This window comes from Spermophilus citellus (genome assembly GCF_964194105.1).
Source record: "Spermophilus citellus genome assembly, chromosome: 12".
Taxonomy (NCBI): Eukaryota; Metazoa; Chordata; class Mammalia; order Rodentia; family Sciuridae; genus Spermophilus; species Spermophilus citellus.
The window spans coordinates 10,178,043-10,203,950 of record NC_138198.1 but is presented as its reverse complement, the minus strand read 5'-3'; the positions used below and the strand labels follow the sequence as shown (position 1 = coordinate 10,203,950).

At 44.1% G+C, this 25,908-nt stretch overlaps 1 protein-coding gene across 6 annotated transcripts in view; it reads right to left on the bottom strand.

The window, feature by feature from the left end:
* The window catches only part of SLC35D2 (solute carrier family 35 member D2), a 48,942-nt gene extending 25,121 nt beyond the window's left edge, over nucleotides 1-23,821 (bottom strand). For 2 of the 6 annotated variants that reach the window (XM_081263426.1, XM_081263427.1), the window contains exons 1-6: nucleotides 23,621-23,820; nucleotides 13,052-13,085; nucleotides 11,114-11,200; nucleotides 5,047-5,114; nucleotides 1,956-2,027; nucleotides 1,140-1,208 (exon numbers count right to left, since the gene is read on the bottom strand). In XM_081263426.1, coding sequence (XP_081119552.1) covers nucleotides 1,140-1,208; nucleotides 1,956-2,027; nucleotides 5,047-5,114; nucleotides 11,114-11,200; nucleotides 13,052-13,085; nucleotides 23,621-23,766 — 476 coding nt within the window. In that variant the 5' untranslated portion in view covers nucleotides 23,767-23,820. Of the gene's footprint in view, nucleotides 1-1,139; nucleotides 1,209-1,955; nucleotides 2,028-5,046; nucleotides 5,115-11,113; nucleotides 11,201-13,051; nucleotides 13,086-23,111; nucleotides 23,323-23,620 lie in introns of all 6 variants that reach the window. The other 4 variants (XM_081263431.1, XM_081263428.1, XM_081263429.1 and 1 more) reach the window with 4 other exon arrangements.
* Nucleotides 23,822-25,908: the final 2,087 nt, after the last annotated feature.

The following is a 25,908-nucleotide window of genomic DNA, read 5'->3' as shown; positions in this document are numbered from 1 at the left end:
AGAGCAGATTCATTGCTGTCATTTAGAGTCATCTGAAGATGATTCTACTTCAATTTTTTTTCTGGCCATGTGACTTGCTTTGAAAAAAAAATGTAGGAGGAGGAGGTGACACTTGGAACTTCTGGACAAAAGCTTTACTTTACTTTGCACATGAGGAAACTGATGCCCAGAGAAATGAGAAACAGCTTAGAACCCAGGAAATTTAACTGCAGGCATACATTAGGCACCATACTATAAAAGACAGGAAGCCAGGCACACACCTGTAATCCCAGTGACTCGGGAAGCTGAGGCAGGAGGATCAAGAGTTCAAAGCCAGCTTCAGCAAAAGCAAGGTGCTAAGCAACTCAGTGAGACCCTGTCTCTAAATAAAATACAAAAGAGGGCTGGGGAGGGGGTTCAGTGGTCAGGTGCTCCTGAGTTCAATCCCCAGGGCCCACACCCCCCCTCCAAAAAAGACAGGAATCTGAGTATTCTATACACTTGCAAATGCAAACTTAGACTCCTCATTCCTGCTTTTGCATATTAACAATTAACGTAACCATTGGCTTGTGTCCCAAACATACAACACGCTTAATGACAGCATTCTACCCCTGGGGTCGTCATACTCCAACAGTGTTGGCCCACAGCCCAAAACACTTCATGACAGCTCTCTCCCTAAGATACCTCTAAGGATATAAAACAACACTCAAGGGCTTCATAAATCTGTTCTGGGATTTTCTGATGCTGGAAATTGAATCCAGGGCCTCATGCAGGCTAAGCACACGCTCGACCACTGAGCTACACCGCCCCCAACCCAAATCTGTCATTTTTTCATCAAATACCTAAGCACAGTGCAAGTAAAATTTTTCAATTGAAGACATTTGGTAATAAAATTAAGTAGTTACTACTTTTCTGTGAAAGAGAAAATGGCTGTGCTAATGCTCATGTCCGGCGATGCTTGCTGTATTCATGCTCAGAAATATTCTGGCCACTGAGGGAGCCCATCGGGCACTCACAGGAACACTCGCAGGACGGCATGGGGATTCCACTGACCTCAACAGCTTTGCCTCCAGCTCGGGAATTCAACTGCAGCCAGGTGGAAAATGAAAAACTCAGGAGGGGCTGGGTCTATTGTCAGAGGCACAAAGAGAGAGTCTTACCCAGCTGCTATGAAAGCCCCCAGGATGATGGCAAAGACACTGGCCACGATGCCCAACGAGTACTGTTTCCTGTGGAAAATGAAAAAGCAGGAGAGGAGGGGGCGGGGTAAATGTGGATTCTGTTTTTGAAACAAACTGAACCGAGGTATTAGGCGATTTACCCCCCAAATCTGACAATGCTTCATGTAGAAAAAGTTCTAAAGTGTTTATAATTCAGACCAAAATTATTTCTTAGACCGTTTTCTTAATTTAATCATAAACTGGTATCTCTGGTCACAAGGGAGCTGCTGGGACAAAATAGGGGCGAGCCTGCTGCTAGGTCCGGTTTGCAGGGACTTGGATGGAGCATTGGAAGGTCAAGATAAAATTCAATACTAAGGCTTAACACACTGAGCCATCCACTAAATTTCATTCAGATAACCTTCACAACAAAACTAAAAATTGCCCTTTTGAATGCCAGCTTGAATATCCTCATGAGAAACTTTTACACCGACGTTAAAAAATGAATTCATTCTGATGTTCTGTCCCAGTCACTGCATCAGAACTGCTTTCCCTGATATCCCGCCCCCTGTCCTCCACGGACCACCTTCCCTCTCTATTCCCTCTGCCTCCCCGGACCTCCAACTGTGTGAGGGTGATCGATTTTCCCTTTATAATGTTCTACCATGAACATGTGTTATTTGTCTAATGTAAAATGAAAGACTTAAGTCAGCCACTTGGAAAGAGGGCTGGATGGCTAGAATCTGCCAGGTAAAAATACTGCAGGGGACAGGGAACACAGGGGAGGAGCAGGGGGGAAAAACAGAAGTCACCCACCCGAGGACGATGGTCTCCAGGAGCAGGGTGAGCGGAATGGTGAACTTCCTGAGCACCGTGAACATGGGCAGGCTGTTGGGAAGAGGGGCAGGCAGGTGTCAGACTCCCAGGGCTGGTTCTCCTTGTTGCTTTAAACAGGTTTTCAACTTTTAATTAAGCCCATTCATTTTTCAACTTAAATATATCAACCTGAATTCTCCTGTCGACCTTTAATAAATCATGCTAAGTAATAAAAGCAAACAGATGAAAGAATTTCATGCCCCTTTCACATGCAGACTCAACACAGATCCTAAGAAGGTCTCAACCGGCTTCTTTTTCCTTTTCCTTTGGAGAAACAGACAAGCAGATTCCAAAATTCACATGGAAGCTCAAGGGACCCCGGAAGTGGAACAGGAACAAGGCACTTTCCCATTTCAAAACTCACCACAAGGCTGTGATGACCCAGCCGTCAGCACTGCGTTCAAGGTCACACAATCTGCTTCCTACTGGTTTACATATGTTATCAATGAACCAGAAATAAGGGTCAAGAAACAAATCTCTATAGCTGCGGCCAACCAATTTTCAATACAGTGGAAATTGTACCCAGATAATACAACAGAAAAGGAAAGAACAGTGCTTTCCACAAAGGTCTGAAAGGTTGGCTGGGACAAACACACAGCCACGTGCAAAAGAACAAAATCCGAGTCCTACCTCACACCATACACTAAAAATTACTTCAAAATGTACAAGGGCCTGAATATAGGAACTAAAACTATAAGACTCTTAGAAGAAAGCATAGCAGATCTTTATGACCTGGGGTCAAGCAAAATCTTCTCAAATACAACATTAAAATCACAATCAACAAAAGAACACATCGATAAATTGATAACAGAAAAAAGAAAAAAATAGATACATTGGACCTCGTCAAAATCAAAAGCTTTCACAAATGGATGCTGAAATGACACAGATGTATATGCAGTGGAGGATTATTCAGTCTTCAAAAGGAATGAAATTCCGATATGTGCTACCACATGGATGAACCTTGGAAACGTCACTCTATGTGAATAAACCCACCAGAAAAGGACAGATATTGTGTGATCCCAGTGAAGGACAGCAAATTCAGAGAGACAGAAAGTAGAACAGAGATAACCAGGAGGTAGGGGATGAGGGAAAGAAGGAATTACAGTTTAATCAACAGAGTTTCATCATGGGATGATGAAAACGTTCTGGGAACAGATCGCAGCTGCAACTGCAAAACACTGTGAATATACTTAATGCAACTGATCTCTGCCCTTAAAATGTAACTTTTGCAGCTCAGGAGGCTGAGGCAGGAGGATTGCGAGTTCAAAGCCAGCCTCAGCAACTTAGGAAGGCTCTAAGCAACTCAATGAGACCCTGTCTGAAAATAAAAAATAAAAGAGGGCCGGGCACGGTGGCAATGCCTATAATCCCATCAGCTTGGGAGGCTGAGATAGGAGGATCATAAATTCAAAGCCAGCCTCAGCAAATTAGTGTGGCCTAAGTAACTCAATGAGACCCTATCTCTAAATAAAATACAAAAAAGGGCTGCGGGTGTGGCTCAGTGGTTGAGTGCCCCTGAGTTCAATCCCTGGTACCAAAAAAAAGAAACAAGAAAGAAGAAAGGAAGAATGGAAGGGAGGGAGGGAGGGAGGGAGGGAGGGAGGGAGGAAGGAAGGAAGGAAGGAAGGAAGGAAAAGGATAGACTTTTGCAATCATCAGCAACCAGAGACTGGAGCACAGGAAGCTAAGATGTGAGGCAATTAGGGCAAGGTGACTGCTCTGTCCCCAGAAGGAAGCTCGAATCCCCAGAGACCTTCACAGGGGCTGCTCCACCTGGGGGTGAAGCAGCACCACCACCGGTGGCCTCCTCCGGCCTCCTCCCACCTTCCTCCCACCCTCCTGCACAAATGCCCCTCTATTTCTGACACCCTTTGCACAGACTTCTCTTCTCGTCCTTGGGTCTTCCTTCATGTGTGTTCAACGAGACTACACATGTCACACCACATTTTCTGGTTAACAGATGGCTTTGTCTTTCCCAGCCCTCATTTTTAGTTTTTTACAGTGCTTTTTTTGTTTTGTTTTTGTTTTTGTACCCAGGATTGAACCCAGGGGCGCTTAACCACTGAGCCACATCCCCAACTCTTTCTTTTTTTTTTTTTTTTTTTGAGACAGAGTCTTGCTAAATTGCTTGGGGCCTTGCTAAATTGCTGAGGCTTGGGCTGGGGATGTGGCTCAAGCAGTAGCGCACTTGCCTGACAAGCGTGCGGCCCGGGTTGGATCCTCAGCACCACATACAAACAAAGATGTTGTGTCCGCCGAAAACTAAAAAATAAATATTAAAAAAAATTCTCTCTCTCTCTTTCTCTCTCTCTCTCTCTCACTCTCTCTTTAAAAAAAAAAAATGCTGAGGCTGGCTTTGAACTCACCATCCTCCTGCCCCTGAGCTGCTGGGATTACAGGTGTGCACTACCTTGTGAGGCTTTTACATTGGATTTTTCAGCAAAAGTAATCAAGGGATACTGAAATCAATGCAGTGGGAATGTGAGAAGCAGATGGTGCACAGCTGAATGTGTCTGTTGTTTATTCCCCGATCAAACCCGACAAAACGTTCCTGCTTTTATATGAAACCAAAAATTACATACAACCATATTCACATAAACAAATCTACCCAGATAAATCAGGGCTTCTTTAGCTTGATGTCTACAGAGCTCATGTTCTACACTGAAATGTAAATATATGAATATAAGCTTTTTAACATTCCCAAAGGGGCTGGGGTTGTGGCTCAAGTGGTAGCGTGCTCGCCTGGCATGCGCGAGGCACTGGGTTCAATCCTCAGCACCACATAAAAATAAAATAAAGATACTGTGTCCACCTAAAAAAATAAAAAATAAATATTAAAAAAAAACCATTCCCAAAAACATTGGCCAATTCAACTCAAAACTACAGCTTCCTTTCTTAAATTACTAAGTAGAATTGCCTTTTCTATGTGGCCCAAGGGAACCAGGGCTTCCTGCAAAATCAAACTTAGTTTTGCAACCACTGGAAGAAGATGGGTTAGTCAGCACCCCGCCACCCGTCTCCCTCTCTGTACCTTAATTTACTTGTGCCTGATAATCCACTGAGGTGGTTTCCGACGTAGAGGAGAGGCAAAGGGAACAGCTTCAAATGAAATATAGAAAGCGAGACAGAAAGAAAATTTGGTTAGAAATCCAACAGTATATCTTCCTCTGCATATAAAAATGGTAACACTCATTTTGAACAGCAGGCAAATCATGTGGGTTCCTTTGTCTGCTCAATGGTGGGTTTTCCAGAATCTAAAATATTGTCAGGGGTTTCTCTGTGTGTTTCTCAGTAGATAGGAGAGCAGTGACATCGTTATCCGGGGGTGGGCCAGGGGGCACAAGGTAAAGAAACTGAACCCTTGACCTTGCCCATTTTAACAGAATATTTACCTAAAGGATGTGAACAAGGAACTCTCTTACAGGGAGACCCAGGTTGGACTGGTGAGTTGAAGATGGCTATCTGTACTTTGTGGTTAGCAAAGGCCAGAGATAAGGTGTGCTGATTCTATCTGTGCGTATATTTACTCCTCTGGACCAAGGCAAAGCCTCCTGTCTCTTACTGAAAGGTCACCAGGTTAGTGACCCTTTCAAGGTGCATGCTGGCCACATTACTTTGGAGTAACTTTATCTGTTTTAAAGGTCTACAGTGATTAAACATCTACTAAGGTCAAACAGGGTAACCTTTGTATTTGAATTGGGTTCACCATGCACTGAGCTCTTGAGCTATTTTCCGATTGTCAAGAGAAATACTATATCAAATATAGGAGAAACCCTCAGAATGTAAGATCTAGTCTTGAACCCGGAAAAGAAAGTATCCTTTCATAAGATCCTTTGATAACTCAGCACTTATTAACTGATCTAATAGTCCACAGCTATCAAGGTGAGGCCAACATTGCTTTTTCTGCTAATAGGACCTTAAGCACGCCACTCAGATAAGATATACTTTGAAAGGTTTTGCAATACTGCCATCTACCAAAAATAGTTATAAAATTTTATGAGCAGATTTGACCAAGAAAGAGAATATAAGGAAGATGGGATCATGGATCTAGAAAGTTCCCCTTTACTAGTTAAAATTCTGGCTAACAGCCTCCAAATTACTCAACAAGAACAAAGCTGGCAGGATCACAACCTAGAGGATCTGGGTATCGAAAAGGACCCGTGAATCTCATTTCCATTTATAATTCAAAATAAAAACAATTCTGACTTCTAGGTTCTGGTAACAGTAAGTTAGATTATTTATGCTAAAATTCCTGGCTGAGAACAATTTTTTTTTAAATGTTAGATTAAATAATTTAAAAATCTTCATAAAAGAGCTGGAAAGACAGAGAGGAACCCCTTGGCCAAAGATAAAAGGAAAAACAGAACCCAGAGACACAAGGTCAGCCAGAGGGCGGCAGAATTCTATCTCCACTGTTGAGCCATGCTGGAATTCTTCCCCTTTCAAAACCAAAGGTGAAATTTAGACTTCTCCAGATGTTAAAAGAATTATAACAAATCTAGTTTTGTAGCTTTTAATCGGCTTTCTTTCAATTTTAGAATTGGGAAGCCATCTAGACCAAAGACGGTTCAGAATGCCGGGCCCCACGGTGGCGCAGGCCCCATGTGGAAGAAGGAAGTGAGGCCCAGCGACGGGCCAGTTGGTTACAGTTCAACTGGTTACAGCTCCCAGCTGTCCTATTTGGATGCTCTGAACCTTTGTCCACTTGTAATTGGTTGAGACTCAGCTCCTTATTACAAGAGAGGTTACAGTCCACTTACACACCAAGTTAGTTTATAGGTCACTATGTACAAAGAAATCTTTAGGCCAAACTTAAAATATATACCAAAGCAGCTTCAGGCCAAACTTAACCCATTTAACACAGACCAATGAAAACCATGGTAATCCACAGGAGCAGATCATCACTAACGTAAATTCTACAGGAAGCACTCTGACCAGTAAGAAAAAGCAAAGTGTGAGATGCACAAAGAATAGAAAAGGAAGCAGTAAATATATGGGTAGATATAAATAGATATTTATTTTTTAAAAAAGAGGAGATAAAAATATATTGGAAATTCCAAGGTAACTACACTAAAAGAGCAGGAACAGAAAAGTTCTACCCACTTCATATTATTAAACACTTTTATTCACCAGGAAGATTTACCAATTTAAAATTTTAAGCAGCTAGTGATATAGACTCAAAATTTAAAAAAAAAAAATGAAAACAATTCTAAAAACCCTGACAGAAAAGCCAAGAGAAGAGTCAAGTCCACACTCTCACGGGTGACAGGACAGTCTCTCCCATCCCATGTGCTCTTCTTTTTTTTCCTCATATAAAAATAATTACATTTTTAATAGTTGAAAGCTATTTGACAGAACTTTCTTTTTTATTATTCTAATTTGTTATATATGACAGCAGAATACTTACAATTCATATTATATAGAGAGAGCACAATTTTTCACGTCTCTGGTTGTATATGAAGTAGAGTCACACCATTCGGGTCTTCATACATGTACTTAGGGTAATGATGTCCATATCATCCCACCATATTTTTTATCCCCATGTCCCCTCTCTTCCCCTCAAAATGTGAGCCAGATTCAATACTTTAAAGATGTCAATCCTGCTCAAATTGATTTATAGTTGCAGTGGAATCCCTTCCATCCAGAGGTAGAGCTTATGTCCCTTCTTAAATTTGGGTGTAACTGTTATGACTAATACAGATGATATGTGACCTATGAGAAAAGATCATAAAAGGCAATGCAGTTGGGGTCTTGCTTGCCAGAACTGTCACCCTTAAAGGCTGTGGCCTCCAGATAAACATTCTTAACCCCTTGCCCACCATCTTGTAAGGAAGCCCAACTAGCCTACACTGGTGACCATAAGGTGAAACTAGGAGATAACAGTAAGAGAGATTGAATGACCAGCCTCCAGCTGCACTAACCAATTCCTTAATTAATTCAGTTCTAGCCACTGTCTGTCTACCACTATATGGGAGCCCTAAACCAGAACTGCCCAATTGAGCCTTTCTGAAACTCTTTAATTACTATGAGAGATAATACAATGACTATTGTTTGAGTCACTAAGTTATAAAGTCAAAATAAGTGGAAAGTATCTACCAAAAACCCCACTTATTGATGAACTAGTAAAAGCTTTCCCTTTGAGATCAAAGAAGCCCATCGTTACCATTCCTATTAACAAATACTATGTAGTAAAGCAAGTAAAAGAAATAAAAATTAGAAGGTTGAAATAAAACTGTAATTTTTGTTGTTTACATAAAAACCCAAAGGAAGCTACAATAAATCATGATTAATATTCCACAATTTTCAATTCCAAAACAGTATAGAAAAGTTATTATATAGTATGTACCTCTAACTTGCCAAATAATATATTTTTAAAGATGTGTGTGTTTCCTATATCATCTAGAAATGCAAAGGGCCAAGAACAGGACGGGAAGCCTTGCTCTCCTGGATATCAACACTTTCCAAAAGCTACAGTAATTAAGAAAGTGTGATGATGGTGCAGAAAACACAGACAACGGAAAGAGCAAAGGCGGTCCAGAAACAGACCCATTCCCATGTAATCAATGGTGCTGTGATACAAATGACACAACAGAGAGGGCACATTTTTCAATAATCTGTGAAAATTGAGTATCCACAGGTGGGGGATGGAACTGGACCTTCACCATATGCAAAAACCAGTCCCAAATGCATTAAAAACCTAACTCTGAAAAACCACATGCCTCTCATCTAAAAACAACAACAACAACAACAAAAAGAACCTTGTGATTCTGATGAGGGTAGGGAAGGATTTCCTAAGTAAGAAAATTAATGATTAATCAAATAGACTGATGAAACTGAACAGCATTAAAATCAACAACTCCTCTTCATTAAGATGCATGATTAACAAAATAAAGATATAAGGCACAGAGAGCAAAAATGCACCCTAGAGTATCGTACACAACTAAGAGGATTCTCCTCAATAGTTTTTGAAACACATACACCAACCAGAAAAAAACAAGCTCAAGAGGAAAATGGACAAAAGGCTCGCAGAGCCCTTCACCAAAGAGGACACTCAGTGGCCACTGAACAATGAAAAGGTGCTCAGCCTCCTCAGAGAACAGGGACGTGCAAATTAAATCCCACCAGATCAGCAAAATCTAAAACAATTAGCAAACCAAAGATCGGCAACAGGGACTCTTACGCCTGCTCATCAGGGTGTGAGCTGGTGCCTCTCTGGAAAGCAGTCTGACCCCATCGGCCAAATTTAAAGACACCGGGAGGAGCCAGCAATTGCACTCCTTGATGTACACACAGAGAAACTGGTGCATACGTGCTCTTATGACCAGAACCTGCTGTCCCCTCCAAAGTGACAGTACTGGAAACAGGGCCATGAAAGAGATGATCAAGGTCATATGGGTGGGGCTTTTATCCAATAACAAATGAATAGACAGCAACCGTGGGCACCCACACACAGAGGAAAGGCCACATAAGGCTGAGAGAGAAGGCAGCTCTCTGCAAGGTAAAAAGTGAGACTGAACCAGAAATTAACCCTGCCAGCATCTTCTTCTTGGATTTCCTGGTGAGAAAATACATTTCTGCTGTTTAAGCCACCCAGTCTGTGGCATTTTGTTTTAGCAGCATTAGCTGACTAACACATGTTCACTGAGTTTCAACCCGAAGCATGTTCAGAGAAGTACTTTTTGTTTTTCCTAGCCCCTAAACTGGAAATAGCTCAAATTATCACAAACAATAGAAAAGATAAGTAAATGAAAATAGAAGATACAGCATGGATAAATCTAATCACAATATCAAGTGAAAAAAAGTAAGATACTAAAAAATATAGAGAGTTTGATTCCCTTTACATAAAGGGCAAAAACAGGTAAAATTAGACTATAGGATTTAGGGAATGTATAAAATTTTACAAAGAAAGCAAGTTATTATGTGCCTGGGGATGTGTCTCAGTGGTAAGCTTTTGCGTGGCATGCTAAAGGCCCTGGCTCCCTCCCTAACAACACACACACACACACACTCACACACTCACACAGTTATTACTTATAACATTCAGAATAGTGGGTAATTTGCAGTTCCACTTCATGAGCTAAGTAATCATTCTCAAGGGTAATTATTCACTCAACTATCTATTCAAGCATGATGACTTATTCTCTATGTATAGTACATATATGAAAACAACTTTTAATTCTGAAAATGTTTAAGCCTTATACTGCATCATAGAATAAGTACAAGCAAGCCAACGACACTCTAGTTTCATTCATCCTGGTTAGGCTGATCTATATCCTGTGCCTTAACATTTTATTTTTCTCCTTTTGCAGAAACCCCTGATCACCGCTGTCATAATCATGTGCTATCTGGTGACTAACCCGGTATCAAGGATGCCAGCTTGTCTCAGACCTTAGAGACACAGGAGTAAACTAACCACAGGCCATCCACCCTCAAGGGACTGCTATCTGATTATTTCTCCTCAAAGCCAAATGCCGTCATCGTCATTTAATGTCACCTGACATGTGGAACTAATTGCCCACCTAATGTCTGGCACTCTGCAACTGTTCAATTAAAGTGTGTTTATTTCATAATCCCAGAAGAAATGGTGGACCTCATGATTCTAATTTCACATGGAAAAAAAAAATCTCCTTTTTTTTTTTTTCAACATTTATCCAGCTGTATTCTCCATTCCACTCATAGTTTCTATCAACAGGGTCTACGACTGAGAACAGGGAACAGTAGACTAGAACCAAGGGCCAAGTCCAGCCTCTTGTATGTATAAATAAATTTTATTGGAACACCACTGCACCGACTCATTTGCATATCATCTAGAGCTGCCTGCAGTTGCAATAGAAATGATCCAGCCCATAACCAAAACAGTTTGCCAATTCCTGGTTTAGAATTTGGTTGTTTCAGAAGACACATAGTATTAATGTTAGGTGCTAAACACATACTTTAACCATTACTGCATTACCTAAATGGACAACTGCAGGGTGCATATCTTTATTAAGACCTTTCCACCTGGTCTAAACAGGGTGCATAGAACCAGGCTGCTCTCTCAGGTCAATTTATAATTCTAAATTATTTTCACGTCTTCCATTACTGCTTCCATCACCTACCTTTACAGGAATTTTCTTGTCAAAATCAGGGAAATTAATTATTTTATTTAGCTTGGACACATACAGTATCATTATGGTGGCTGCCATCTAAAGGAAAGAAGAGAAACTTTAGCAAAACTCTTGGAAAGACTGCTTGAGGTACAATGACATTATCAGAAGAAAACATACCAAAAAAAACCCGCAAAAAAACCACTCTCCAGGTTCCAGGAAGAATAAGTAAATAAACAACCATTTCACAGAATGCTAAAACTGCTTGTCTTGCTACTAGACAGATTCCACCAGACTACAGCAAAATGCCCCACATGGAGTAGTCTCTCTCTCTCTCTCTCTCTCTTTCTCTCTCTCTCTCTCTCTCTCTCTCTCTCTCTCTCTCACACACACACACACACACACACACACACACACACACACATTCTCAGAGATCCAGCAACAGTGACAGTGGAGAAAGGGTATGTTATCCCTGACACTGACCACAGCTGGTGAGGCCACACATGGATCCTGGACCACATTTCCCATATCTATGCACATGCACCTTCCCCCAATACAGGCCAGTTCAGGGGAGAGAGGAAAAAAAATTTTAGGAGAGTTACACACTTAAACACTACTTTTTTAAAAAATCCTATTTTTTCTATGATACAGAAGAAAAACTTAGAACAAATGAACAGGAAAAAAAATTTAATGGGTTTCTTTGTCTCCCCAGGCTAGTTGGCATAGCAAAAATATCTCATTCACATCCCGTAAATATGGAACACATGTAATTGTAAACCTTCCACACTGTTATTTTGAGATAAAAGAAAAAATTTATAAAACTTTTATTATCATTTTTCTGTGCAAATTTTAAAACTTATTCCATTTTCTTTATATTAGGTTGCAAAAATTTAAGAAATGCTTCAACATGACTGTAATTCAAAGGTTTTTTAAAATAATTTTTTGTTGTTGTAGATGGAAACTATACCTTTATTTTATTTATTTATTTTTAGGTGGTCTCAAGGATCGAACCCAGTGCCTCACATGTGCAAGGCAAGAGCTCTGCCACTGAGGCACAACCCCAGCCCCAAAATCTTGATCCTAAGAAGTTTATAAATAATACTTTCATAGATTTGTGTAACTCACACACACACTCTGAATTATAATTAGTCTTCATATTTTTATTTCACTTCATATTTCTTGAAGAAATTAATAGTTAAATATGCAATTCAGACTTTTTTTTGGTGGTGGTCCTGGAGGTTGAACCAGGGCCCTGAGCTTGCTGAGCTCCATCCCAGCCCTTCTTATTTTTCATTTTGAGATGGGATCTTGCTAAATTGCCCCAGCTGGCCTCTAACTTGTAATCCTCCCCAAAAGCTGGGATTACGGGCGTGCACCCTCAGGCCCACACATGTGGTTTTTTTTCCCCAGGTCTAATGGTCTCTTCCCATAACAAGCTACAAATCAGAAAGGCATATACACTTGAGCATAAACTAATGGGCTAAAAAACATTGGATTTTTTTTTTAATGTGGGGATTATCCAAGGCTCTACTACATACTCACTGATCTTTTTTTAAGGTGCTTTTTTTCTACAACTTACTCTCTCTCCCTCCCTCCCTCCCTCCCTCCCTCTCTCTTTAAAAAAAAAAAAAAAAGGGCTGGGGATGTAGCTCAGTGGTTATGTCCCCCTGGGTTCAATCCCTGGTACAAAAAAAAAAAAAAAAAAGGATTTTCTTTTAAAGTTTCCTACATGACACTGATGCAGGGACCACATATATAAGAACCAATGCTGTAGGGGAAAAAAAGAAAATTTGTGTCAATATTTCATATAGTCTCACCAATAATCCCATGATCCTCTGGCTTCACACCAGCTATATAAATTGTTAAACCATAATCTTAAGCAAAAGCACTTAAAATATCATCATGTACACCAATGACCTGTTAAGAGGCCAATTTATTTTTTTCACTTACCTGACCAATTCCAAGAACAATTGGTGATGGGAAACTACAAGAAACACAGAATAATAAATCAGTTTAGCATCAGAAAAATGTGAAGACAATATAGAAAACATAGTGACAAGAATTACTAAAAAAGCTTAGATAATGGAAACAATACCAGATTTACTCACTTCTCATTTGTTCATTTTTCTTTCATTTATTAACTGATCATTGTTCAACTTGGAAACTTTCTTTTACCCTTGTATATAAAACGGCTGATATTACTGTTTATGTAGAAAATCTAGAATAGTCTGATGATAAATTATTCAAATTAATAAAAATAACTTTAGAAAGGGCACTGATTACAAGAAGACCTCTACAGAGAGAAGCAGTAAGATGATATTTAAAAAAAAAAAAACTAAAGATTTAAGTAAAGGTCACAGGTTGGAAACTCAACATCATAGTGAGGTCCGTTACCTACCAACTGGTCTATAGAATCAATGCAACCTCAGTCAAAACACCAACAGGAAACTGACAGGTTGATCCTGAAACTGAATAGACAGGCAAACAGCAAAGACAATCTTTTTCCATCTTGAAAAAGAACAAAGTTGTAGGTGTGACTCCACTAGCTGTCAGGATTCATTTATAATAAATGAGATCGTGTGACATTTTGGGGTTGAGCCTGGTCCCTACCTCACTCCATACTTAAAGGGCAGCTCACTACCTGAACTGGCCCATCCACTTTCTCTGGCTCCCAGACATTCTTTCAGAGCACTAAGAAAGCTAAGATCTCCCCAAAACACTTGGTCCTCAATCTGTTCAAAGAGAAAACACACCTGAATCAGGCAGGGTCAGTAAAGAGCAGTGCACCAATCTACCCCATCAGAGAAAATGGAAGGAATGGCTGAACAGAACCACCGTGAGAATAAAGTGAACTCCAGCAGAAGTTGGTAGTGCCACCAGGATCCCCTTCCAGACAGAAGCACTCATTCCTTGGATGGTGAAGAAAGCTCCTGTCAAAAGCACCCCACCCCTCCCACCCCCAAGCAACCTGTGCTCCAAGGGCCAGTCTGTTGGGAGTCACCCCAGCTCCAAAGACTAACTTCCCCATCCAAGAAGAGCCATCCAATGGTGAGCTCTGCTGGCTCACATGATCCTTACCCACCAATCAGACTAGCCCTGCTGGCTCACCTGATCCTTACCCACCAATCAGACTAGCCCTGCTGGCTCACCTGATCCTTACCCACCAATCAGACTAGCCCTACTGGCTCACATGCTCCTTACCTACCAATCAGACTAGCCCTGCTGGCTCACCTGATCCTTACCCACCAATCAAAAAGCACCCCATGCCAACTGTCAGACCACCCCCGGCTCTATAAATATGCAGAGCTGTTTGCAATAAACAGGCATTTTCTCAAACGGCAAGTCTTGATCGTTCTTTCACAGTCTATGCAGGGATCCAAAGGCCGGGGCCTCACCCCAATTCCAGACAACCCTGCAGAGCCATCCCAGTGCAGAGCCCCTGAGATCAGGCCTTCCTGTGACTAGGCCACCACCCAGCTTCTCCCTCTGCCTGTGCCTGTGTCCCAGGAACATCCTCCAGGACACTTCCTAGCATCCCAGAGGACAAGCCTGCAGCACAGAGCAAGGGTAGCAGGCGGTAAAACAGTAAAAACAACAAAACTGAGAAGATGGACAAAGAGCCCAGCTAGGACAAAACTCAACCTGGGGATGAGGACGCTTCCTAGTCCCCCCAGGCTATAGACCCCTTAGTAAGAATAAATAAGCAAGAGCACAACCCTGAAACATAAAACAGCCAAAGGAGATGAAAAGAGGGACTGAGACCTCAGGAATCCAGGTAAGGACCAATCAGCCAGACTGCCACGTGAAGAAACACCTACACAACACCAGGAACCCGACAGCCACTGCTGGAAACAACAGTTCCCGCAGGGTCACAGTGCAGGCCTGGGAAAAAGACACACTCTGCAAAGTTAGCAGGCAGGGGAGACAGGCGGACATGGCCAGCCAGGGCTAACTGCTGGGCCTAGTGCAAAGAACTCAGTAAGAAAGAAGATAATTCAAAGGTAAATGAGAAGTTAGTCTTCCTATCATGAAGGGAAAAATACATATTGAATCTTCATGTCTAAAAGCACAAGGAATTTCAGAAAATCTAGGAAAGCGTGCTCAACAATCCATACCTGTGATTTCCCCATCAAATATTTTGTGGATGAAATATTTTCAGGAAAAAAAAAAAAAACGAATCTGCACTAAATATGCACAAACTGTTTTCCTTGTCATTATTCCCTAAATGATACAGTATAACAACTATTTACACAGCATGTACATTGTATTAGATATTCTAAGTAATCTAGAGGTGATTTAAAGTATACAGGAAGGTATGCATAGGTTATATGCAAATACTGCCACATTTTATGTAAGGACCTGAGCATCTGGGAATAAGGTATGCTTGGGAGTCCTGAATCAATCCCCTACAAACACTGAGGGATAAAAATATTTGAAAATCAACAGTTCTTTGAATTGAACTGCAATTTCTCATTCCTCCATTGAATGCAGTTAAAGTAAAATTTCACACATGATCTCTCTCCTGGGGGCCATGTCCTGAGATCCTTTCCTCTGTCATTTCCTTCCATCATGATATTCTGCCTCATCTCAAGCCCAGAACAATGGAGTCAGCCATTTACAGACTGAGACCTTTAAAACTAGGAGCCCCAAATAAACTAGTCTGTTCTTGGCAAGTCTTTTGGTCACAGCAACAACAATAGCAACAAATGATTAAAATGGAAATTGGTATGGAGAAGTAGGGTAGTTGCTGTGACTCACCTGATCATGTGGTTCAGAGCTTTTAAAGCTTTTTGGAATTTGTGACAGCAATTTTGAAAAGTTGAGAGATGCAAGCTGGAAAAGTTTTAGATTGTTGTAAGTGGAGTTTAAAAATGGGCAATTCTGGTGTAAACTCAAAAGACCAGAGTGTTGATAGGGCTGTGGACAGTAACGACTGAGCTCATGAGATATCAGAAGAGAAAGATTCTATTGGAAATTGGACTAGGGGTCATTCATGTCATATTCAGGCAAAAAAAAAAAAAACTGTCAACATTTTGCCCATGTCCTGAGACTTTCTGTGAGGCTGAATTTAAAGGTGACAGACTACTTAATCTGGTGGAAGAAATTTCAAGGCAGCACAGCAGTCAGGTAGTGGCCTGGATAGTGTTGGCAGTTTTTAGATAAGTTTACTGTGATAATAATTAAGAGCAGAAAGCATAACAGAAAAATTTGAAAAACTTGCAGTTCGGGCTGGGGATGTGACTCAAGCGGTAGCGCGCTCGCCTGGCATGCGTGCGGCCCAGGTTTGATCCTCAGCACCACATACCAACAAAGATGTTGTGTCCGTCGAGAACTAAAAAAATAAATATTAAAAATTCTCTCTCTCTCTCTCTCTCTCTCTCTCTCTCTCTCTCTCTTTTCTCTCACTCTCTCTTAAAAAAAAAAAAAAAAAAACTTGCAGTTTATCCAGAAAAGTGAGAGTAAATCTGGGGCTAGGGAAGTTATGGTTGTTAAAGATGTTATAGCCACTAGGGAGATACTAAATACTTTATCCAGAGATAATAGGAAAAGTGGCTTGAGGGCATCTCAAGAATGGACAAGATCACACACATGTCAGGCTCAAGAGTGTAAAAGTAAAAATTCCATTGAGAAGAGACCATCGGGGAACCTGCTTGCACACAGGCTGCTATCTATAGCCATGGTCCCAAGAGACTTGACTACTTCTTGAGATGGTAGCTGACCTTCGCATCAACCATGTGGTGCTGGTTCTGCAGGATTGCAAGATGCCCAAGTTAGAGATCAGTCCAGGCAAAGTGCAGGGCAGTCAGGGCCCTTCAGGCCGCCCCTGAGCAAGCAATGCTTGAAGAAGTAAGAGGAAGTCAAAGTCACAGTGGAGACCCCCGAGATCAAGAGATGCCCATAACGTGGCACATCAGCATGTCTGCTGAGAAAAGCTGAAGGAATGGAGCAGAAACGAGCCAAGAGAGAGGCCATGCAGGCTGCGACCAGCAAAGCCATGGGGCAGAACTACACAAGTCCTTGAGATAGAATATCATGGTGCCAGGTGCCCCAGACACCGGACATGGACGTGTCTGCCTGGGGAGGCGTTGGGTCTTGTTTTGGTTCCATCCTTCCTCTCTGTGCCCTTATTGCTCCCTTATTGGAGTGGAAACTTTTACTCTGTCACGTAATGGATATATGTAACTTGCTTTTGATTTTTAGAGGGGCTCATACTGAGAGTTTGCCTTGAGCCTCAAGGAGATTTTGGACTTAGACTTTTAGGTAATGCTGGAACTCTTAAGACTATAGGGATTCTTGGAAATGGATTAAATATATTTTGAATAGTGAGATTGGCATATGCCTTTGGGGGCTAGGACAGAATATTTCGACTTAGGTATGAGGTATCCCCAAAAGCTTCTGTGTGAGGCAATGCAAGAATTGTTCAGAGGTAGAATGGTTGGATTGTGAGTTGTAACCTAATCAATGGACTAATGCATTGATATGGATTAACTGGGTGGTACCTGTAGGCAAGTGGGAAGTGAGTAGAGGAGGTAGGTCACTGGGGGCATGCCCTAGGGGTGTCTCTCTCTCTCTCTCTCTCTCTCTCTCTCTCTCTCTCTCTCTCTGCTGTCCATTGCTATGTCCTGAGCTGCTTTCCTTCACTATGCCCTTCTGCTGTGACATTCTTCATCACTTTGGGCCCAGAGGTACGGACTTGACCAACCACAGACTAAATCTCTGAAACCATGAGCCAAAATAAACTTTTCTTCCTCTAAAAAAAGATGGAAAAGAAAAGAAAATTTCACAAGTCCACTTGAGATCCCCGACTGAGATAACCCTTCAAATACAACCCACATGAACAGTGGTGGACTGATCTCTGATAGGATGTGATCTGAAGTCCACAGGGTAGGCTGTGAAGTCCTCCTGCCAAAAATGTTTGCATGGAATGAAATCAAGCCTCCAACTTAACTTTCTAAGGATCAAAGAAAAGTAAGTGGACCGAGACTTCGAAACATAATTCATGTTCCATAATGTGAGATATTTTACCAAACAGCTGACCTGATTTTTTTCCAAGATCATATGAAAAATGAGGTGGTGTTGGAGACCTTTTCAGATTAAAATAAACTGAAAAGACATAACTACATGCTTTGCATAAGCCTTTTGTTTCAAGTGGTTTTTAAAAATCCATGAGAACAAGCTGGGTACAGTGGTGCAGGCCTGATATCCCAGCGGCTTGAGAGGCTGAGGCAGGAGTTTCGCAAGTTCAAAACCAGCCTCAGCAATGGCGAGGTGCTTAGTAACTCAGTGAGACCCTGACTCTAAATATAATACAAAATACGGCTGGGGATGTGGCTCAGTGGTCAAGCGCCCCTGAGTTCAATCCCTGGTACCCCCCCCAAAAAAAAAGAAAGCCAAGGAAACATCTGGAGACAAATAGGATGATTATAGATGAGGTGTTAGATTATTTTAGGACAGTGTTGTATTTGTGAAAATGGTACAGTGTAGAGCGTCCACAGGTAGGGGAGAGGACAGTACACGTCCCCAGGCCGCAACCTGCCTTCAGTGGTCTCGGGGGAGGGAGTACTTTGCTCTAGGGCCATGCATGCGGGAGTCCATTGTACTTTGCTTTCTATGTCTCCGTATGCTTGAAACTTCTCATAACAAAAGGCAAATACCTGGACATACCACTGCGTCCAGCTCTCTGGAATTTTTGAACTGAATTCTTGTAGGAGTGGATGAAGTGGAGGCAGAGTGCACACGAGTCTTTCAAGAGTCTGACTCTGAAAGGCCGGGAGACCCGAGGCAGGCGTGGGGTCAGGGGGAGATGTATGCGAGGAGCAGCGTTTTCAAGCTGGTAGAAGGGGAGCCACCAGCACAGAGGAGAAAGGGAGGAGTGGAGGAGGGGGCTCCACCTTCCTCCCACAGGAGGACAAGGCCACACCTCAGCAGGAAGGAGACAGAGGGGTCTCATCTGCCAGTTTCTATTTTCTCAATGAAGCGTCAGAGGAGAAGGGAGGAGGGGAGGCGCATGGTGGGTTTCAACGTGAATCAGGATGCATAAAAGAGTCGTTCTAAGACGAGAAAAGCAATCTGCAGGTCATCGGGACGTCCCATCGAGGGCTGTGGTCACAATCTAAAGTGGAACCCGCCAACACAGATGTGGCTTTCCACCCAGGACACTCGGAGCCACTCCAGCGTTAAAGGAGGAGGGTAGGTGACAAGGACATCCACGGACAGAGAGAAGGGATGCTCCCTCGCCCCTCCAAGAGCAGTTCCCAGAGGGACCAGAGAAGTGACACCAGGAGAGACAGATAGGGCAAGAAATGAGGCAGGAGGAGGCACAGCAGGGTCAGGGAGGGCACACCTGCAGCAGATGGCCTGGAGAAGGCACGGTTCTGGGAGCAGCTGCGGGAAGTGCTGGGAATGAGGCCAGAATGGGTCAGCACATGGATTCTGAAGTCTGGGGAAGGCTGACCAGGGTCCAGGTGGAGAGGAAGAAGACTCTGGGATGGGTCACCAGAAGGCACTCGGGAGCTATCACAGAGGGGACGAAAGGCAGTGGAAAATCCAGTCTCAACAGATCATGAGCCATGGGGAGCCAAGAGGATCCACCTCCAATGGCGGCTCCCGCTCTGGGTGTCAGAGATCCAGCTTCTCCTGGGTGGGCAGAAGTGGGCAGCATCTCCGGGAAAGAACCAGGTTTTTACCCAATTAAGAGAAAATCAGGTGTTGGTTTTTGCTTTTTAACATAGCCCTGGAGACTCCCATTCAATAACTTTTATAAAAACCTCTCCAAGTGATTCAGGCACCCAAACGGGTTTGGAAGCCACTGTGTTAAAGGGGATCAAAACCCTGCGGTGAATCATGAAGTAAACACAGCAAATACTGAGCAAATATTTGTTAGACTGTGTTTCAGTCAGCTTTTCCACTGCTGTGACTAAAAGGCCTAATAAGAACAATTTTAGAAGAAGAAAAGTTTATGGAGGGGGACTTGTGGTTTCAGAGGTCTCAGTCCCTTGATGGCCAACTCCATTCCTCAGGAGCAGAACATCATGGCGGAAGAGTGTGGAGGAGGAACGTGGCACCTGGAAGCAGAGAGAGCTCTGCTCAACAATTTGACAAAATATATACCCCAAAGGCAAGCCCCCAGGGACCCACTTCCTCCAGCCACCCCCTACCTGCCTACAAGTACCACCCAGTATACCACTCCGATTAATTCATGGTGGGGTAAGGATTCATAACCCAGCTATCTCACTTCTAAACCTTCTTGCAAGGTCTCACACATGAGTTGCTGGGGGACACGTACCTAACAGACTGAGTACAATTAAGTTCCATATTTTTTAGTAAGTATCATTAGTGAATTCTCTCATGGCACAGACAATAGCATTAAAAATAGAGGAAAAAAAAACACAACTGCAATTATAAATCACCTGCATGATCCTCAAGAACCTGATACCAAAGAAGCATGAGCATAACCACTGGCCACGGACTCTCAGGTGACCTTGCTTTTTCTCCAGTCCCATCAGGGTCTCATAGTTCACATCCTTCCAAAGCCACTTTTTCCAGCCAGATAAATCGAGCATGACAATGAACTAAAACTAATAACTAGGGACACCCATCAGTTCTGTACCCTAATCGGAATCAATCTGCCCAAAATGAAGGGGGGGGGGAATCCCCGAAACTACATTCCCACGACCCTGTGAATGAGGGAACTAGCAAAAGGTCCTTCTTTCTGTCCTCCACACAAGATTCTCTCCTCAAATAGCTCATGCTCGGATCAGATTTCCTCCATTTATTGTTGAAACAAATCACCACAGCCTTCCTCCCCTCAAAAACATGTGTCTCGCGCATTTTGAAAGAAGAGAACTACGTTGTTTGAACAGAGCTATCCCACTGTATAACATATTGCATTACAGAAATGTGAAAAATGTTTACTTACAAAGGTTACAAGGGCTCTCGCCTTCCTGGGGCAAAAACTCTATTTGCTTATTTTTTTGTAGTGCTGGGAATGGAACCTGCGGTCTTAGCGGTGCTGGGCAAATGCTCCACCCCTGAGCAAGGGTCCCAGCCCTGGCTCTCAATGTTTTAAAGTGTGAAAAGGCTGCAGCATGGATGTCTCATCACGGTTCTTTCTGGTGGAATGTTGTCCTGCATCTTCAAAGCGTTGACCAGGGTTTACAGGCCCCTCCTTCCAAGAAGAGGAAACTGTGTTTCTAGAAGCACTAACCCCTTGGCCAGTCAGCACCCACTCACGCCAGGACACAGGTGGGGACTTATTCCCAGCCTTCCTTTGACCTAAGTACTGACCACTCTCAGTGAAGCCTGTCAACAACATTCTCGTTTTAATCTTGTAGGTGTGAAGATTTCTTTTATCCTTCCTTAGCTTGCACTCTGTGTGTGAAATGATCTAGGTTTAGGTTCGTTTCGATTTCTTTGAGGCTGGGTTGGTGTTTTCTGTGGACACCAGGGAGCAACCTGCAGCACACAGCCTGTTGGGATGTGGATCTGAAATGTTCCCCAGAAGCTCGTGTGTTGGAGGCCCAGTCCCCAGTGCAGCAGTGGTCAGAGGTGGGGCCTTTGAGAGGTGCCTGGTGGGTCAGGAGGGCTCTGAGCCCATCTGTGGATCCATCCATTTGCAGGGTCAGATGCAATGGGTTTGGGGAAAGGGTCTGTCATAAAGGAAACTCTCTGCTTCCTGGTCAGCATGAGGTGGGCAGCTTTGTCCACAACAGGCTCCTCACCATGATGCTCTGCTCACCACAGGCCCAGAAACAATGGCCAGGTGACCCTGGACTGAAACTGTGAGCCAAAATAAATCTTTCCTCCTCCAAATTATTTAGTCTCAAGTATTTTGTCACAGAGACAGAAAGCTAAGTAGCACAAGGCCTGGTAAAGAATATCTACAACTAGGCCAGGGCTGTATCACAAGACCACCAAAATAAAAGACAGCCACAGGGTCACCCAAAGGTACCCTACCTCTACCCCTCCCCTCCAGTCAGCTGTCCCCCCTGACGTTCACCTAGGACACTGCAACAGCCTCCTCCCCTGATCAGGGGATCAGGGGATCACCCCCTGCAGCTTGTAACCCTTTTTATCACACAAATTATACCATGTCTTTCCAAGGTTAAAGGAACCCCCACCTGTATTTAGACTAAAATTAAAACTATCACTATCTCCCTCTTCACCCTGGTCCCCCAATATCTGGTGTGATTGTGGCAGCCTGAGTGACTAAGACTGCTCTGCTTGACACTCCTCCGGCCTCCCATCTCACACAGGCAGCGTCCTACACTGTCTGCCTAACCATCCCTCTCAGATGTTCTTCCCCCACCTCCCAGAGTGGCTCCCTCACTCCACTGAGGTCTAGGCTAAAGGTCACCTTGAGAGCCCCAGCGGCCAATGATTTCATCAATCACACCTACCTAGGAAGCCTCCATACACACTCACAACCACAAATTCCCCCACACTCCCTAACTGACTTTCTGCAGTATTTTCTTCTCCAGAACCCTGGCCACATCTGACATCTTAGAAAGGTACAGTTTATTGTGGGTCCAGTGGGATCTCAGCTCCATGGGAGATTAGCCACCTGCACCTGAGGTTCACTTCCACTCCCGGGCCTGGCGCGGAGCCTGGTGCAGGTGCACGTTAACATTGCTCAACAGACCTGGCGGCAGTCCCTCACTCCTGGCCCTGGTGGCCTTCTCCTGTCTCCCGCAGCAGCTGATCAAGTTCATGGCCACTTCTGCCCACTGCACTTGCTGCCCCCTCTGCACCAACCTCTGGGGTCATGTCTGAAATCGCCTGGTTTATTCTCAAAGCTGCTTGTTTACATTGAGATATTGCTCAGTAAATATCTGTTGGAGGCACAACCTGGGAGCTCAGGGGCCTTGGTTTTCCCAACTTTAAAACAAGAAAGCCCAAGGGGCTCTTAGGTCTCTTTACGCATTTTTTTAAACCTTAAATTCGCCAAGCACCGGATAGTTTACAGACTCCACTTGTGACAAGCCGGGCCAAGCCCCGGGACGTCATTAACCTTGGTAGTCATCTGAGCGAACTGCTGACTGGCCCTGGCCCGAGGTTTAAGTCCACAGCCCTTTCGGACAGCGGCCGCGGCCATCCGAGTCACGCGGGACGTCGGTGCTCGCCAAGGGCTCAGGGAGCACAGAGGTGCGGGTTTACTTCACACTAATCCAAAAAGCGACATCACGCCGACTTCTGGTGGTTTCCCTGTTTCCAGGAACGTGCTGGCGGGAAGGAGAGGTCGGCACTGGGCGCCCATCTCAGGACGGGGACAGGGGCAGGGACGGCTCTCCCGGCTCCCGCAGACCTGCTCGCGGCTGTGGGCAGCGCGGGCCTCCGCTCCTGGGCTCCCGGGCTCCCGCAGCACCGGGCGGGCCCGTCCCGAGACGGCGAGCGGGCCCCTCCGCTGGGCGGCGACCTCGGGCCGGAGAAGGCCGGTCCCGGCGCGGGGTCCCCCCGCCCGCCCTCCCGCCCGCCCGCCCTCCCGCCCGCCGCGGCGCCTCGCGGACCCGCCGGCCTCACCCGTAGGCGGTCAGCAGCGCCTTGTTGACCAGCACCAGGAGGAAGGAGCAGGCGCCGTAGAAGAGCGCCGACAGCACCCGGGCGCCCCGCGAGGCCGGCCGCGCCGCGTCGGGCTCCGCGCCCTCGGCCCGGCCGCCCGCCGTCATGGCCCGCGGACCCGGCTCGGCCCGCCCGGCCGGCGGCGCCCAGGGGAGGGCGCGGCAGGAACAGGAGGAGCCGCGGCGCGTCCCGCCCGCCAGGCCCAGCCGGGCGCCTGGCCTCGCCCGCCCGCGGAGCCCCCGCGCTGCCCGGCCCGGCCCGGCCCCGGCGGCGCGGGGACCGCGCTCCGTGAGCCCCGGCGTCGGGGCCTTTCCTGCAGCACCGGCGGGGCGTGTGACTCGCGTGCGTCCGAAGGCACCCGGCCCCGCTGGGGCGGCTCACAGCGCCGCCCCCGCTGCCGGGGCCGTGGAAGCCCCCACTTCGTTCCCATTCCGTGCGGCCACTGGCTTTTCTAGAGCCCCACGTAAACGGACGCCCTTCTAGAGGTCGGCTAAGTGGACGCCACCCGGAAGGCTGGTCACATGTCGTTCCATTCACCGTGGGACACTGGTTTCCAGTTCAGGGCCATCACGAACAGTGCTTCAGTGCCTGGTGGGCAGGTGTTTGTGGGTACCGACTTGGGCCTTTGGCAGGTGGTAGGGAGAAGGGAGATGAAGGCTCAGCGCACTTCCTGCCTCTGCGCACGCACTTTGTGGTGGGTTCTGTCCCCACCTGGGGCTGTTTCTTTCCCAAGAGGAAAGCGATTGCACATCAGAGGTTCTAGTTAACTGAAGGAAATCCACCCCGAACTGGTCATGCTAGCCAGCCTACCTGTTCCAGCTTTGAGTGTCCCATGTTTTCATTCTAAATAGTTAACTTTAAAAACCTGTGAAAGTTTAGATTTTTGGAAATGCTAAAGATTAGCAGCTCAGTTGGTAGAGCGCTTGCCTCGCATGCACAAGGCCCTGGGTTCAATCCCCAGAACCACACACACACACACACACACACACACACACACAAAGCCGTGGTACAGGCCTGTAATCCCAGCGACTCTGGAGGCTGAGGCTGTAGCAAGTTCAAGGCCAGCCTCAGCAACCTGGGGAGACTATCTCAAGATAAAGAAAAGGACTGGAGATGTGTAGTTCAGTGGTAGAGGAAACCTAACAATTTTTAGTTAAATTCTCGCAGCCTAACTGTATAAATGACAGAACAATTGTTACAGCTATGCAAAAAAAGATGCCTGGGACAGAACTGGAATGTAATATAAAATGCACCCAAACACTTTCAATGGAAAAATGTAGAGTTGTCAATCATGTTTCTAGTTTTTAAGACTTTTATATTGTGGTTATATTTATGAGGAAAAATTATAAAAACTTCAAGGATAACCATATACTCTTTAAGCTTTAAATTAAAATAAAATTTTATTCAAAGCATCTTTTAAAATTACAGCATGTGTATTCATATGCTGTTAAATCTGCCAAACTACAACTTAGCCACGTGAAGCATAAAACACTTCAAAAGTTTGAATGTAAACCACATTTTTAAAACAAAAAGCAGTCTAAACACACCTCAAATTTTAGATGCCAATGTATTTCCAAGGATATAGCTTATATCAAAAAAAAAAAAAAAAAAAAAAAAAAAAACCTCCGAACTGTTTCTAGAGCTGTAATAATTTCTTAAACTATTCCAATTATACAAATAAAAAATGTTTGTGAATATAACTACTGTGGTTGACAAAAGCTGACTGGAGAAACAAAAAAATAAAAAACCCTACTTTTTTTGAAGCCCTTAAATTTTATCATCTGTGAGTTGGCAAGTATTTGTATTTTTTAAATTTGTACTGCCTTTCCTTCTCAGATAAGTTTATCAGATTTTAAATTTCAAGACTAATGAGTGTTGCTTTACAGTTCATATAAATCATATTTGAAAGGAAAAATTCTAGAGTAAATGTTGAAACCTAAACCAAGAAAATTCAGATGCTATGGTCTCTGACCATGCTTGTAAGTGCTCCAAGTTAAAATTCTATATACCAGATTACAAACAAAATTCTTAGACCATTACAAATATAAATTCTCTTATTACAAAAAAAAATCCCTAAAGATTTGTAATTTACTGTACAGAGGAATTACATTTTTAAAGTATGTCCTCACCATACACATTATTGGTAACTATCATTTTTCTTTCACACTTCGCTCCTCCTCAAGACATTTACAGACCTCCCCTTCCCAAGGCTGTGACCTGGGCACAGCTACACACTGGGATGTTTGGAT